A 17,125-nucleotide genomic window follows, 5' to 3' on the forward strand; every position below is an offset into this window, starting at 1 on the left:
CACCCGCCATACCGCAGATCCTAGGGTACTCTATAGCAGGAAAGAATTGTAAAGAAAAAAAAAAGTGTGTATATTTTTTCCTCTATATCTCTGAGGCCGTAGGGGGAATTTTTTTTTTCTCTCAATGGAGATAAAGCAATTGTCTGATCGTGTGGAGCAGCTCGCTGCGGAAGTGCAGGGAATTTCCGCCTACCTTGCTCATTCACATGCTGCTGAACCAAAGATTCCTACACCTGATGTATTTTTTGGGGATCGGTCTAAATTTTTGAATTTCAAAAATAATTGTAAATTATTTTTTGCCTTGAAGCCTAACTCGTCAGGGAGCTCCGCACAGCAGGTTAAAATTGTCATCTCTTTGCTGCGTGGCGATCCCCAGGATTGGGCGTTTTCTTTGAAACCAGATGATCCTATTCTGACTAATGTGAACGCATTTTTTCAGGCCTTGGGGTTGTTGTATGACGAACCTAATGCCATTGATCAGGCTGAAAAGACCCTGCTGGCATTGAACCAGGGTCGTGATTCTGCAGAATTGTACTGTCAAAAATTCCGAAAGTGGGCAGTACTTACTACCTGGAATGATAATGCCTTGGCTGCTCTCTTTCGGAAGGGGTTGTCAGAAGCCGTAAAAGATACTATGGTGGGATTTCCTGTTCCCTCTGGTCTTGACGATTCTATGTCATTAGCCATTCAAGTTGATCGGCGTTTGCGCGAACGCAAAGCTGCACGAGAGGTGTTGCCACCTGTTGAACAAATGTCTGAACCTATGCAATGTGATAGAGTTTTGTCCAGAGAGCAGCGTCAGGAGTTCAGAAGGCGTAATAAGTTGTGTTTTTTCTGTGGAGATGCCTCGCATATTATTTCTGTCTGTCTTAAACGAGAGAAACGCTTTGCACACACGTTTTCTGTTGGTGGTGTTCAACCTAAGTTTCTTCTGGCTATTACTCTGATCTGCTCCCTGTCCACATTTTCCGCCAAGGCTTTTGTGGATTCGGGAGCAGCCCTAAACCTAATGGACTTGGATTTTGCTAAACATTGTGGATTTCCTATGACACCTCTGCAGACGCCTATCCCTTTGAGGGGGATTGATGCTACTCCTTTGGCTAAAAATAAACCTCAGTTTTGGACCCAGGTGGTAATGCGGGTCGCCCCAGACCATCAAGAAAATTGCAGATTTTTGGTGTTGCATAATCTGCATGATACTATTGTTCTGGGGTTTCCCTGGTTACAAATTCATAATCCAGTTTTGGATTGGAAATCTGTGTCTGTGGTGAGTTGGGGTTGTCGGTGTGCCTTTAGTGAGGCTCCGGTGTTTTCCACCTCTCCTCAGTCGCATGATGTTCCTGATTATTTGGCGGACTTTTATGATGTATTTAGTGAGAATGAGTCTGCGTCTCTGCCTCCTCATAGGAGTTATGACTGTGCAATTGAACTGAGCCCGGGGTGTAAATTTCCCAAGGGTCGGCTCTTCAATTTATCTGTACCCAAGCACGAGGCTATGCGATCCTATATTAAGGAGGCGTTGGAGAAGGGTCATATTAGACCATCCTCGTCACCCTTAGGTGCCGGTTTTTTTTTTGTAGCCAAAAAGGATGGATCATTAAGACCTTGTATTGATTATCGTGCCCTCAACAAAATTACTGTTAAATATCAGTATCCGTTACCCCTGATTTCTGATCTATTCTCCAGAGTTAAAGGTGCTTGCTGGTTTACCAAGCTTGACCTCAGGGGGGCGTATAATCTTATTCGCATTAAGCATGGGAATGAATGGAAGACGGCGTTTAATACTCCGGAGGGACATTTTGAGTACCTGGTGATGCCTTTTAGGCTCACTAATGCCCCTTCTGTCTTCCAGTGCTTCATGAACGATATTTTCCGAGATTTTGTCGATAAATTTTTGATTATCTATCTGGATGATATTTTGATCTTCTCCAAGGATTGGGATTCTCATGTGGAACATATTCGGACTGTGTTCCGGATCTTGAGGGAGAATTCCCTGTATGTCAAAGGATCTAAATGCCTTTTTGGAGTACAGAGGATTTCTTTTTTGGGATTTATTTTGTCCCCGTCAACTATTGAAATGGACCCGGCCAAGGTACAGGCCATTTACGATTGGGTTCAGCTCACTTCTTTGAAGGCCCTCCAGAAGTTTTTGGGTTTTGCTAATTTTTATCGGAAATTTATAGCAAAATTTTCTAGTATTGCCAAGCCATTGACTGATTTGACTAAGAAGGGTGCTGATGTGTTAAATTGGTCTCCGGAGGCTGTTTCTTCCTCTCAGGAGCTGAAGCGAAGATTCACCTCCGCCCCGGTTTTGCGGCAACCTGATGTCTCACTTCCGTTCCAGGTAGAGGTGGATGCTTCTGAGATTGGTGCAGGAGCTGTTTTGTCCCAAAAGGATCCTGTAACATCTAAAATGAATCCCTGTGCTTTCTTTTCTCTAAAGTTCTCTCCATCTGAACGTAACTATAATGTGGGGAATCGGGAACTATTGGCCATGAAATGGGCATTTGAGGAGTGGAGACATTGGTTGGAGGGAGCTAAGCATCAAGTCGTGGTCCTCACTGACCACAAGAATTTGATTTACCTAGAGTTGGCTAAGCGCTTGAACCCTAGACAGGCTAGGTGGGCCTTGTTTTTTACACGTTTTGATTTTGTGGTTTCTTTTCTTCCTGGAACTAATAATGTCAAGGCAGACGCCCTCTCTAGGAGCTTCTTTGCTGATTCTCCTGTGGTGACCAAGCCTGCTACCATCTTAGGCGAAGGGGTAGTTCTTTCTGCCATCTCGCCCGATTTGAGACGTGCTCTGGAAGAGTTCCAGGAGGACAAACCTGAGCGTTGTCCCAGTGGAAAGTTGTATGTTCCTGACTAGTGGAAGAAGAGAGTGATGTCTGAAGTTCATTGCTCTGCTTTGGCTGGTCATCCAGGTATTTTTGGTACTAGAGATCTGGTGAGTCGGTCTTTTTGGTGGCCCTCCTTGTCTCGTGATGTCAGGAATTTTGTGCAGTCCTGTGGGACGTGCTCCCGGTCTAAATCGTGTTCTCGCTCTTGTGGGTTGTTGATGCCTTTGCCTGTCCACAAGAGGCCATGGACCCATACTTCATTGGATTTCATCTCTGATATACCTGTCTCTCAAAGGATGACTGTTATTTGGGTGATTTGTGATAGGTTCTCTAAGATGGTTCATCTTGTACCACTCCCTAAGTTGCCGTCTTCCTCTGAGTTAGTGCCCCTGTTTTTACAACAGGTGGTTCGCTTGCACGGGATTCCTGAGAACATTGTATCTGACAGAGGAGTCCAGTTTGTGTCTAGATTTTGGAGAACTTTCTGTTCCAAGCTGGGAATTCAGTTGTTCTTCTCCTCTGCTTTTCACCCTCAGACCAATGGGCAGACAAAGAGAACAAACCAGACCTTGGAGTCATATTTGAGATGTTTTATTTCTGCTGATCAGGATGATTGGGTTTCATTTTTGCCTTTGGCCGAATTTGCTTTAAATAATAGAGCTAGTTCTGCCACTTTGATGTCACCTTTTTTTTGTAACTTTGGGTTTCATCCTCGATTTTCTTCAGGGCAGGTGGAGCCCTCTGCCTGCCCAGGTGTTGACACTGTGGTGGAGAGAATGCACCAGATCTGGGACCAAGTGGTGGATAAGTTATCTCTCTCCCAGGAAAAGGCCCAGCGGTTTTCCAACCGACATAGGACCATTGGTCCCCAGTTTAAGGTTGGTGATATGGTGTGGTTATCATCAAAAAATATTGCTATGAAGGTGGCTTCTCCTAAGTTTAAGCCTAGATTTATTGGACCTTACAAGATTTTGGAGATTATTAATCCGGTCTCTTTTCGTTTGGCTCTTCCTGTCACATTTAAAATCCATAATGTGTTCCATAAATCTTTGTTGAAGAGGTTTCTTGAACCTGTTGTTCCGGGGGTGGCACCTCCAGACCCTGTATTGGTTGAAGGTAACATGGAATGTGAGGTAGAGAAAGTACTGGATTCCCGTCTGGCTTGACGGAGACTCCAGTATTTGGTTAAGTGGAAGGGTTATGGTCAGGAGGATAATTCCTGGGTCTCTGCCTCTGATATTCATGCCAAAAGATTGGTGCGTGCCTTTCATCGGGCTCACCCTGATCGCCCTGGTGGCGTGGTTGAGGGTTCGGTGACCCCCTCCTCAAGGGGGAGGTACTGTTGTGAGTTCATTTTCCCCTTCACTACTGAGGCCCGAGGAACTCCCTCTTTTGGTAAAGAAAGGTAGTGAGCCTGATTATCAAACACCTGAGTCTGATGATGATGACTGGCTGAGTGGAGTTACTGACTGGATATAAGGCTGCCGACGCCCTTCTGCCCTGCGGGTGATTTCTCTGTGGGATCCTTGGAGACCAGTCTGAATTCCTGCTCTTCTAAAGCTAAGTTTTCTGCTTGGCTTTTTGCATTCTTGCTTTGACTTTGTTTTGCTTTGTTTTTCTGGATTTCTGCCATTCCCTGCTGGGGTGTGCTGAATTCCTTTAGCTCTGTCTTCTGAAAATACCTGAGTGCTGATGTAGTTTTTGAAGCCTAGCTGCTTCAGGGTCTTTTTCATATCAGCTTGTTGGCTTATGTCTTTGATAGGGTTTTGGCAGATTGCAGACAGCAACCTTCCTTTCCTGTTCTGTTTAGTTAGCTTGGGCCCCGTCTTTGTTCAGTCTATCTTTCTATCTGTGTGAGTGTTTTTTCATCTTGCTTCACCGTCATTATATGTTGGGGGCTGCCTTTTACTTTGGGGTCTGCTCTGGGGCAGTTTAGATTTCCTTTTCTGTCTTTAGGCTATTTAGCGCTCCGGCTGTGATCGAGGGGTCTAGGGCATCGTAGGAACCCCCCACGGCTACTGCTAGTTGTGTTGATAGGTTCAGGGGTCTGCAATCTGATAGTTGCCAACTTCTCTGGTTTTCTGGACGTAGCTTCTATTTTTGTGCCTGCCTCCTACGGTGACTCAATCATAACAGAAGCCACTCGGGAGGAGTGGGGATCCCTGGAAGAAGGGATGGAGGAAGAAGTGCTGCAGCTGCCTCAGTGACCTGAGCCAGCTGGCACGGGAAAGGAAAGGAAAGAAGGAAAAGGACGTTGACCTGAAGCCTGAGCTTCCATAGAAGGGAAAGGACAAGTACGGAACGTAGGAGTATAAGGGAACACAGAGGACGTGGGTTAGAGGAAGAACCCTGCCTAGAAGTTCTAAGCGCAAGGCCGGGGCCCGGTCCCCGAGGTTGTACGAACACTAATGGTTCTGCAGCAGACACCGGTGGAGTAGTGGGTTGTAAATGCACTACTCCCATCTTAGACCTGAGGGCACAACAGCAATACGGATAGAGAGCCGGGACTTAGGAGTAGAGAGTCCCCGAAGCAGGCTACAGCTGTCTGCCATGCAAGTAGAGTTCTTGGGAACATCTGTCAGGAGGATCTCCAGTGTAACACGGTACTGGAGATCTTCACACTTAAAGGCGCTATAGAGGAGACGTTTAGGAAAGGCACATAAGTTGGCGGAGTGTTATGATTGAGTCACCGTAGGAGGCAGACACAAAAATAGAAGCTACGTACAGAAAACCAGAGAAGTTGGCAACTATCAGATTGCAGACCCCTGAACCTATCAACACAACTAGCAGTAGCCGTGGGGGGTTCCTACGGTGCCCTAGACCCCTCGATCACAGCCGGAGAGCTAAATAGCCTAAAGACAGAAAAGGAAATCTAAACTGCCCCAGAGCAGACCCCAAAGTAAAAGGCAGCCCCCAACATATAATGACGGTGAAGCAAGATGAAAAAACACTCACACAGATAGAAAGATAGGCTGAGCAAATGATGGGGCCCAAGATAACTAAACAGAACAGGAAAGGTTGCTGTCTGCAATCTGCCAAAACCCTATCAAAGACATAAGCCAACAAGCTGATATGGAAAAAGACCCTGAAGCAGCTAGGCTTCAAAAACTAAATCAGCACTCAGGTATTTTCAGAAGACAGAGCTAAAGGAATTCAGCTCACCCCAGCAGGGAATGGCAGAAATCCAGAAAAACAAAGCAAAACAAAGTGAAAGCACAAATGCAAAAAGCCAAGCAGAAAACTTAGCTTTAGAAGAGCAGGAATTCAGACTGGTCTCCAAGGATCCCACAGAGAAATCACCCGCAGGGCAGAAGGGCGTTGGCAGCCTTATATCCAGTCAGTAACTCCACTCAGCCAGTCATCATCATTAGGCTCTGGTGTTTGATAATCAGGCTCACTACCTTTCTTTACCAGAAGAGGGAGTTCCTCGGGCCTCAGTAGTGAAGGGGAAAATGAACTCATAACAGCGGAGTGTGGAAGGGAGCTTTCCATCTTGCCTGGAGGTTGACTGAGTCCCTGACCCGGAGGACATGGCACAGAAGCGGGCACTACAGACTGTGAGTAAAGCTTTGGAACTACATGCCCTGGTGTCCTCCATTCCTTCCTGCATCCGTCCGCCTGACACTGCTACATCCCCTGCGCCAGACACTACATCACCTTAGTGTCTCCACATCTACACTGCCCTGGGACAACAACCCTGCCTGTGGAGGGCTATACCACCATTGCTGCACCACACCATCTGTCCCGGAGGATCTGCATGCAGCGTCGGCTTAACACCTCCCTTGCCGAACACCACAGGTGGCGTCACAAACTATTCATTTAACATTCGCATCTTCCTATTACTTGAGCTCCCAGGGCCACTGTCCGGGTCGCCGCCACTGTGACACATCCCACTGATACCGGCCCGGTACCGAGTACCCCACAGCCCTGGGAGGGCGACCCATATATACAGAGGGTGGCTATGGGGGTGCATATACAGAGGGTGGCTATGGGGGTGCATATACAGAGGGTGGCTATGGGGGTGCATATACAGAGGGTGGCTATGGGGGTACATATACAGAGGATGGCTATGGGGGTGCAATACAGAGGGTGGTTATGGGGGTGCATATACAGAGGATGGTTATGGGGGGTGCATATACAGAGGATGGCTATGGGGGTGCATATACAGAGGGTGGCTTTGGGGGTGCATATACAGAAGGTGGCTATGGGGGTGCATATACAGAGGGTGGCTATGGGGGTGCATATACAGAGGGTGGCTATGGGGGTGCATATACAGCGGGTGGCTATGGGGGTGCATATACAGAGGGTGGCTATGGGGGTGCATATACAGAGGGTGGCTATGGGGGTGCATATACAGAAGGTGGCTATGGGGGTGCATATACAGAGGGTGGCTATGGGGGTGTATATATACAGAGGGTGACTATGGGGGTGCATATACAGAGGGTGGCTATAAGGCTGCATATACAGAGGGTGGCTATGGGGTTGCATATACTACAGAGGATGGCTATGGGGGTGCATATACAGAGGGTGGATATGGGGGTGCATATACAGAGGGTGGCTATGGGGGTACATTATACTGCAGAGGGTGGCTATGGGGGTGTATTATACTACAGAGGGTGGCTATGGGGGTGCATTACTGTTGTGAGTTCATTTTCCCCTTCACCGTTGATGTCTGATGAACTCCCTCTGCTGGTGAAGAGAGGTAGTGAAATTGATTGGGTTGAGAAGAACCTGTCATCTGAACAGGTGGAGCCTGATTGGACACCTGGAATTACTGAGTGGATATAAGGCAGCCGACGCCCTACAGGGGTGCTGGTGATCCTTTCTGCTCTGAGCTCTTGCAACCAGTTAGTCCTGTCTACTGAAAGCTAAGTTTTTGCTCTCTTATTTTTCCATGAGAATTTGTCTGTTTGCTTCGTGTTTTGTGTTCAGCCTGCCTTTGTTGGGACGGGCTGAGCTCCATTTTTGTCTCTGATCAGTTTATCTCTTTGCTCTGTTTTCAGAATATACCTGAGTGCTGATATAGTGATTTTGAAGTCTAGCGACTTCAGGGCCTTTTTCCCTATCAGACGGTTGGGACATTTTTGGTAGGGTTTTTTGCGGATTGCAGCCAGCATCTTTTCTGTCCTTTCCTATTTAGTTGTGCTCCATCGTTTGCTCAACCTGTCTTTCTGTCTGTGTTTGTGTTTTCATCTGCTTTTCACCGACAATACATGTTGGGGGCTGTCTATTGCTTTGGGGTCTGCTCTGGGGCAGTTTAGATTTCCCCTTTCTTTAGGCTTATTTAGTTCTCCGGCTGTGAACGAGGGGTCTAGGGCACCGTAGGAACCCCCCATGGCTACTGTTAGTTGTGGTGAATAGGATCAGGGGTCTGCAATCCGATAGCTACCAACCTCTCCGGTTTTCTGCACTTAGCTTGTATTTTTGTTTTTTCCTCCTTCGGTGCCTCATTCATAACACATTACATTATAGAGTCTGCCTATGGGGAGTGCATTATACAATATAGAGTTAAAAAAAAAAGCATTGTTACGTTCTAGGGGACAAAATGTGGGCACTGTTTTCTAGGGCACTTGCACCCGGCCTTAGTATTTTCTAGAGGGTTGCTTTAAAATTTAGAGGTCACACAGGGCCACACAGCAGGTGCATTAATAGGGTCACATACGACAGCAGCGGATCAGCATTGGGGCATCAGCAGGATGAGGAGTTTGTGCAGGTTGGGGATAGTCCCTTTTTGGACAGTGCTGAAAATGTGAGAAGTGAAACACTGCTTTGTTGCATTCTCTGTAGCCGAGTCCTGGCTGGAGAAGTTGTCATGTCGGCCTGGGCCAGATGGAAAAGACGTGAAAAGTGAACGGTTCCTTCAGAAAGAACGTCAGTGGTAGGTCATTATCTGTAGCTGTGCTGTGATCTCTTATACAGTATATTCTGTAGGACGGGTATCTACCACTGACCATATGGCGGTAATATCAATGTTGGTCTTTATATAGCAATTATTTTCAGTAACAGCGCGGTCATCTGCAGAGGTTCTCCTCCACTATTAAGGTGCGTCACCCAGTTATAATCAAGGTTACCTGGTTAGGGGCCCACTCAGAAGTTTCGCCCCCCCTGAACCGAAACCCTAGCTACGCCTTTGGTCCCCCTGTTAGGCGTCGGGTTTCGGTCGCTGCACAGCAGGAATCCCGAGCCTTGCATTCAGCAGTCTCCCATTCCTCTCCAGCCGAGGAGGCTGCTCAGCAGACTTGTCGATCCCGGCGCTCTGCTCAGACCAGCTCCGTGGGTTGGGTTGCTGCTGCCACCTCTGGTCCTGCTATAGCAACGCATGCTGGTCAGCAGCGAGCTACTCCAGGGACTAAGTCCTCCTTTCAGTCCACTGAGTATGCCCGTGGGACGATCTCTCATTGGAGATCGGAGGTCACATGCTCAGGTCCTTCTCCAGCTCGGATTGGACCATCAGGAAGGTCCCGGAAGGACGCTGCTCTAAGAGGTTTGCAGGACCGCTTGGCCATGCTCTAGTATAGACTGCATTACCAGACTATGACGAGTGAGTGTTGTATGCAAGTATGAATCTCTCTGGTGAATGACTCAATCAGAAACCCCTACCCTTGGTACGCATGTGTTGTGCAGCCTAGCCTGCTAGCGCCCAGGCTGAGGTCCACCGGTGAGGCTTTGTCTGTTCGCCTCGGTGCACATAGTCTGTACTCCTCGGTGGTCAGCGTCCATTAGAGGCGTCCGCAGGTGCGACGCCGCACGCTCAGTAAGTCTAGAGGGACTCAGACCTCATGTCCTTGGGGCTGAGTTCTGTGACCATTTACTGAGCGCTCTCATGCCGAGTGCTGTGTTTTAACAGGCTCCGGCATTTACGTTCCGCGGTACTGCGGATCTGTGACGCAACAGAGTCCGCTCCTGTTCACACCGGCTGACGTTAACCCGCGTGTGACCTATTGTATACCACTATATACATCCGCCATTGCTAAGCAGCAGTTTACCACCTCTGCACGGTGGACCCCGGGCTGCGAATGCACCTTATTATTATTTTATTATTTGGTGCGTCCCACCAGCCCTAACACCCCCCAGCCTAAAAATGGCAGCCTGTAGCTGCCCAAAAAAGGCACATCTATTAGATGCACCAATGCTGGTGCTTTGCCCGGCTCTTCCCACTTGCCCTGTAGTTGTGGCAAGTGGGGTTCATAATTGTGGGCTTGATATCATCTTTGATGCATCTTTTCTGGGGTGGTTGAAATCTGATGTTTTTAGCCTGGGGGGGGCAATATCCATGGCCGTTTCCTAGGCTATTAATATCAGCCCACAGCTGTCTGCCTAGCCTTTACTGGTTATCAATTATAGGGGGACCCTACGTCATTTTTTGGCGGGGTTCCCCATTTTAGTAGCCAGTAAAGGCTAAGTATACAGCTGTGATATTAATAACCTTGGAAGCTCCAGGGGTATTACCCTCTACCCCTGCTATAAACATCTGCCTCCAGCCGTTGGCTTTCCCTCTGCTGGTTAAGAAAATTACGCAGGAGCCATATTTTTCATAAAAATAATCTTTTAACAATTAAATACATGTATAGTAAGCTGCACACACACTGTACTATTTTTATATGTCACTGACAGCTACATATCTATTCTATGTGTATATACTGTATGTAATCCATCTATTCTATGCTGTCGGTTCCCGCTGTGATTTTACTGTACGTGGTTGCTGAATTGCTGGCTTTTCAAAGGACATTGGTGTGTAAAAACTGGACAGCACTTGCACGGTCCGAGTGCTGTGCAATTTTTTTTTAAATCCGATCATGAACTAGAGATATGGTTTTACAAGTGGTAGGTTTTTTTTTCCTCTGGGGCATTAAACTTTATTAGCATGCACAAAGAGACACAATTTAGCCCAAAAAAGGCATGAAAAAAACGCACCAAAACATGTGTTTTTACCGCAGGTTCTTTCCTGCCAAGAAATCAGATTTTGCTGTAGAAAAAAGCACAGCAAATGCGGCCAGTGTGAACTTAGCCTAAGTTAATATATTTGCAAAAAGTTTTGGTCTGCAATCTTCATTCCTTCATGAAATTGCAGATCCCCTGATGTGCCGTTTGCAGCCTGTTTCAAGTTAGGTTTTTCTCTTGTGGGAGTGGCTCTCCCAGTAATTTAGGTTGGATGTGAGCTCCATGTACATCCACCGTACTGTTGTTTTTATTAGTCCATATGTCAGCACAGTTTCTGCTCTGCACTTATTTCCTCTTTCATGTACTTTTCTCCTTATTTACAGCTTGTGTTCTCTGCCCTCTCTGAGACTCTACATGCTTTCTTCCCAGTCCACTTTCTGCTGCTATATCAAACGCTAAGTGATAGGAAGAAAACTGAGAACTATAGGAATCAGCAGCAGGAGCTCTGATGAATTTGTAACATTTTTGCAGAGCCCTCAGCTACATAAAAGGACTTACAAACACTGTGCAGTAGTAAAAAAGAAATAATTTTGAAAATTATCTAAGTTTTTAGGAAACAAAAAGCAAACAATAAAGAAAAAAATCTGAAAATTCTGTATTAAGGTGAATGCAACCTTATGAGTAATATCAGAATGGTGAAGATTTATCAAAAATGGTGCAAAGGAAGAGTTGATCATATCAACAAATCAGATTCTAACTCTCATTTTTGAAGGAATCATAAGTACTTGATAGTCACAGAAAATGACAATTGTAAAGCATCTTTTTTTTTTTTTTCATGTGTAGATGTGGTCCCTAAAAAGAAAAAAATTGCTCATCTGCCCTGAATAAAATCAGACAGTGCTCAGATCAAAAATACACTTGTGTGTACTTGGCCCAATGATGATTAACCAGAAAGAGACACCAGAAAAATTAATTCAAATCGTATATTAGATCATAGTAAAAAAAAAACAAAACAAAAACAAATAAACTCTATTAATAATGTATTTTCACAAGAACAACAATAAAAGTAACAAGAGAAAAGGAAAAATCAAACATTGGTGCTAGATAGGATTCATCCATTTCTGTTTGGAGGAAAGCTGGGTGACAGAATGGTCGTAGCGTGTTATACCTCTCCATCCATTGTTCAATGTTTTCAGGTCACAGCATACACAGTGATGATTACTACATGGCTCCTGTCCAGCGGCACAGTCCATAGCTTTACTACTCCATATTGTAGGTCCATAGTGATGAGCGAACGTGCTGGGATAAGGTGTTATCTAAGCATGCTCGGCTGCTAACCAAATATCTTAGGCATGCTCGAATAATATGTTTGAGTCCCCGTGGCTGCATGTCTCTTGGTTGTTTGACATCCGCAACATATGCAGGGATTGCCTGTTTGTTAGACTGTCGAACAGTCGTGGGGACTCGAACATATTTTTTAATACACTCAACAAGCACCCAAGCATGGTCAGAAAACACCTTATCCGAGCCCGTTCACTCATCACTATTGGTCTACAGTCACTCCATGTGCTGCCATATGGCCTTTTTTTTTGCACTTTTTGATGTGTTTTTTTTACCTTTTTTTGGTTTTCTTTATGGCCAGATGCCACCTTAATGTCTATAAGGGCTCATTCAGACATCAGTTTTTCACCTACGTGTACTATTCATGTTAGCTCAGCAGTAGCAGCAGCTACGTGGAGGACATTATACAGTAGTAATGATTAGTGTAGCTCTGAATCCAGCACTCGGGTGAGATAAACACTTACTAAAAAGCTTCTCTCTTTTTCTCCCTGTACTTTCCCCATAGATCTCAATAGGCAGCTATAAATCTGATCCTTCAGTGAGTTTCAAATTTGTGTTTGACCAAGACAGACTTTAACTCTATTTCTTCGGGAACGATGAGTTCAATAGACAGCAGCGAAGGGAAGAAGTGGCTCTTAAGTGGATAAAGAAGCAGTGTAAATTGGACGATACTATAATTTCTTTTTATAGTTTTCATGGATTACGTGTAGCCTGCAGAGCTACAATATAGACCCACAGCAGCCTCCAATCCCTAAATACGGCCATGTTTACAATCACTTAAACTGAAATCATAGCAATCCATGTATCCGAAACGCAAAGCCAGAGGTGTAAAATTGAGGATTCGGGACCCTAAAGCAAAATATGTAACATGGTGCCCCCTCCAAACATGTACTATATATAATACTGTAGTCTATTTATGTGGCAATTGCCAACAAAATAAATGTTGGTTACATGAAATGCTTCAAAATATGGAAGATAAATACTGTACTACATATACAAAGAATCGAGATGAAGAACCGCAATTCTTGCAGTACCACTTCTGACCAGCAGATGGCACTGTGATATGTGTGCATGACGAGAGGATCGCATGGTATTCGCCCGCATTGGTCGGACGTTTTGGATTAAGGTGGTCATGATGACTGTCCGATTTACTACCAACAGACATTTTTTCTTGGAAAACCTGACAGCAGCGAACAAACCGTCCTGTCTATCCATTGCCTGTACACAGCATGCTCTACACATGCCTCCTATTATTAGGCTATAATAACCATAATATGACCGTACACCACATGGCGCACAGTATATGTACCGCTATACGGTGCAGTAATGGAAATACACAGAAAAAAATAATCACATTATCAACCAAAATATTGTGATACGTTCGTGCTGGTCACATTTCAGTCTCTGCAATATCAGTGATCTCTTTCATCAGATGGCAGAATGATGGGCGATGTTCCGGGTTCTGTCAAAAAATAAAGGAAAAAATGGAGAAAGTTGCAAATAAATAGATATTTCTTGAAGCATCACACATGGTATATTCCTAATGTCTCCTTCAGAGATCAGCAGTGCCAAAGATGTCTGCCGGCTGCTGATCTCCATATTAAGAAGACATTTTTGGCAGAATAGTGGCTAATAGTTGTCAGATTATTGACTTTTCAGCTGACACCCATCAATGTCTATGACTGGCAAAGTACAGTAGATATTTGTTCATCTGCAGCCTGTGGTTAAACCAGAAATTAAGTGTTCCGTTTCCCTACAGCTCCTCCAGAGGAGAAAAGAAGTATTACACCACACTATATAAATCAATGGGTTGCCTCTGTAATATAGCACAGGAGAGAGACAGTGATATAGTCACTCTTTCCATATGGTCAAGAGATAAGGACCCCCTCAAAATTACCTAATATGGTATATTAAAATGGGTTTTCCAAACTGGACAACCCCTACGTAAAATGTACATGTGATAGTTATGGACAGGCCACAGCTTGCACCATAGCTCAAGGCCTGAATGAATAAGGCTTTAACATGATAATGACTAAGAACCATAAATTTACAGGACAGGATTAATCTAACATGAGCAAGTCAGGTACCTCCTGCTGTCACACACAGCCGCGGACCCTGTGGAGAAGACAGAAGCGGTTTATTACCGCTTCTGTCCTCTATTTTGCCGACTCAGTGAGCGCTAGGTATTGCCCTGCTGATACTTTTGTAGTACCTAGCGATCACATGATCGCTGGGTGTCTGCCCTGCATAGCAGACCCAGATCAATTCTTTCAGTGCCGTGTGGCACATCAGGGGGCTGTTTTCTTCTGTAACTGGACCTGCTATTGATTCCCCAGTTACAGTGCAAAACAATGAACAATAAAAAGAAAAAAAATATGTTCCCCAGAGAACTTTTATGATTTCTTAGGGACAAATTATGCAAAAAACAATATTGTTAATGGTCCTCTTCCTTAAAGAGTTATTCCAAAAATCTCCCCCAATTTTGCACATATCCCCACCCACCTAAAATATACCCTTTCAGGGTTTGCTGTAGTTTCAGTGCTCCTGGTCAAACATACGCAGCACAGTCTCTCTCAGCTGGCTTCTTGCCAGTATTGTTACACTCTGCCTCAGCAAACGCTGCTCTTTTGATGTATATGGCAGAAGATAATCGTTTGCTTTATGCAGCAACACTGATCTGTCAGTAGCAGGAATCAAGAACAGCTAATTTCTGCACTACTTTATACAGAGTGCAGTTACATAGTGTTTGCGTATATATGTCTGTATCGCAACCATGTTCAGATAAGCAGCGGACAGGCTTTTTTAATATGGGGTTTTCTGTGTTGAGCCCAAAAAGAGAATCATGTGACTTTATATCAAGATCTCTTGGAGCCTTTCTGAGGTTTAGCAGTGGATCAATTTTTTGGCCACCATATGACCCAAATCTTGCCCCCTGTGCAGAAGCAGTGATGATAAAATACTTCCCCAGTGTGAATATCTACTTACCTCCTGCCAGCAGCTGTTCATGAACTGGTAGAACTTCTCCGATGCCATCTTGGGTTTAAAGAGCCTCAGGCCATTTGATATTTCTTCCACAGCATCTGCATTACTAAGGTGTTCAAATGGGGTCTTCCCTTCGCTGAAGACCTCCCAAACCAGAACGCCTGTTCAAAAGAATATATATACGGCACATCATATTCTCATAGATACACACCGTTTTTGGGAGATTTATCAAAACTATTATAAAGTGAAAATTCCAATCCAAAGTAAAAGCAAAAAACACTGTCCTAAAAAATGAATCACTTTGGCATCACACTAAATTTAGGAGATTTTTCATTTTGCCATTCTGGAACTGACAATTTTATATTATTATTATTATTATTATTATTATTATTATTATTATTATTATTATTATTATTATTATTATTGCATCAATACAGCATTATGGAATATGTATTGTTTTTTGTTTTGAGTCTTTTTTATTTTTTTTTTAAGTTTAGGTTATCAGCATCAGATCACTGGCACACTTCTCCTGATCGGCTGTTTTCGGCTCTGACGGCGACTGGTTGTAGAAAGGAGCCGAAAAAGCATAGATCTGTTCAATGTTCAGGGGCGAACCTGGAAATCAGTTCTTATTTTCCTGTTGGACCTCAAGAGCGGCTGATCGGTATGGGTGCCTGAAGTGTAGGACCCCCCCACTAATCCATTATTGTTGACCTATCCTTCAGCGTTGGGGTTGGTGATCAGATCTTCGATAGAGTTCCTTTGGCTTGATTGAGGCACTGGGAAGGCAGTTGGCACGTATTACAGCCATGCTTCCTTTCGTGTCCACTTGGGCATGGTAGCATTTCCCTCTGGTCACCCTCATGCACTGGACTGTGGGCTGACCACCTAAAGTCTATGACACACTGATACGTCAAGTTTCGATAATGGGATAAAGCAGCATCCTTTTAGGTTTGCTTCACTTCAAGGTGTGCCATGAAATGTGATATACATGAAGCAATGCAGAACTATCAAACAGTTCATCTGACAAGTATATACAGCGTATAATTCACTATATATATATATATATATACACACACACACACACACACACACACACATATATATATATATATATATATATATATATATATATATATATACACACATATATATATATGTATGTATATATATATATATACAGTGGGGAAAAAAAGTATTTAGTTAGTCAGCAATAGTGCAAGTTCCACCACTTAAAAAGATGAGAGGCGTCTGTAATTTACATCATAGGTAGACCTCAACTATGGGAGACAAACTGAGAAAAAAAAATCCAGAAAATCACATTGTCTGTTTTTTTTTCATTTTATTTGCATATTATGGTGGAAAATAAGTATTTGGTCAGAAACAAGCACTCAAGATTTCTGGCTCTCACAGACCTGTAACTTCTTCTTTAAGAGTCTCCTCTTTCCTCCACTCATTACTTGTAGTAATGGCACCTGTTTAAACTTGTTATCAGTATAAAAAGACACCTGTGCACACCCTCAAACAGTCTGACTCCAAACTCCACTATGGTGAAGACCAAAGAGCTGTCAAAGGACACCAGAAACAAAATTGTAGCCCTGCACCAGGCTGGGAAGACTGAATCTGCAATAGCCAACCAGCTTGGAGTGAAGAAATCAACTGTGGGAGCAATAATTAGAAAATGGAAGACATACAAGACCACTGATAATCTCCCTCGATCTGGTGCTCCACGCAAAATCCCACCCCGTGGGGTCAGACTGATCACAAGAACGGTGAGCAAAAATCCCAGAACCACGCGGGGGGACCTAGTGAATGAACTGCAGAGAGCTGGGACCAATGTAACAAGGCCTACCATAAGTAACACACTACGCCACCATGGACTCAGATCCTGCAGTGCCAGACGTGTCCCACTGCTTAAGCCTGTACATGTCCAGGCCCGTCTGAAGTTTGCTAGAGAGCATTTGGATGATCCAGAGGAGTTTTGGGAGAATGTCCTATGGTCTGATGAAACCAAACTGGAACTGTTTGGTAGAAACACAACTTGTCGTGTTTGGAGGAAAAAGAATACTGAGTTGCATCCA

At 44.5% G+C, this 17,125-nt stretch overlaps 1 protein-coding gene across 1 annotated transcript in view; it reads right to left on the bottom strand.

Moving 5' to 3' along the window:
- Positions 1–11,744: 11,744 nt before the first annotated feature.
- ITK (IL2 inducible T cell kinase) overlaps positions 11,745–17,125 on the bottom strand; it is a 49,626-nt gene continuing 44,245 nt past the window's right edge. The window contains exons 16-17 of the mRNA XM_073567882.1: positions 15,048–15,205; positions 11,745–13,524 (exon numbers count right to left, since the gene is read on the bottom strand). Of these exons, the coding sequence (XP_073423983.1) occupies positions 13,453–13,524; positions 15,048–15,205 (230 nt within the window). The 3' untranslated portion in view covers positions 11,745–13,452. The remainder of the gene's footprint in view (positions 13,525–15,047; positions 15,206–17,125) is intronic.

This window comes from Dendrobates tinctorius, unplaced genomic scaffold (assembly GCF_039654945.1).
Source record: "Dendrobates tinctorius isolate UK_male_01 unplaced genomic scaffold, ASM3965494v1 ptg000020l, whole genome shotgun sequence".
Classification (NCBI taxonomy): domain Eukaryota; kingdom Metazoa; phylum Chordata; class Amphibia; order Anura; family Dendrobatidae; genus Dendrobates; species Dendrobates tinctorius.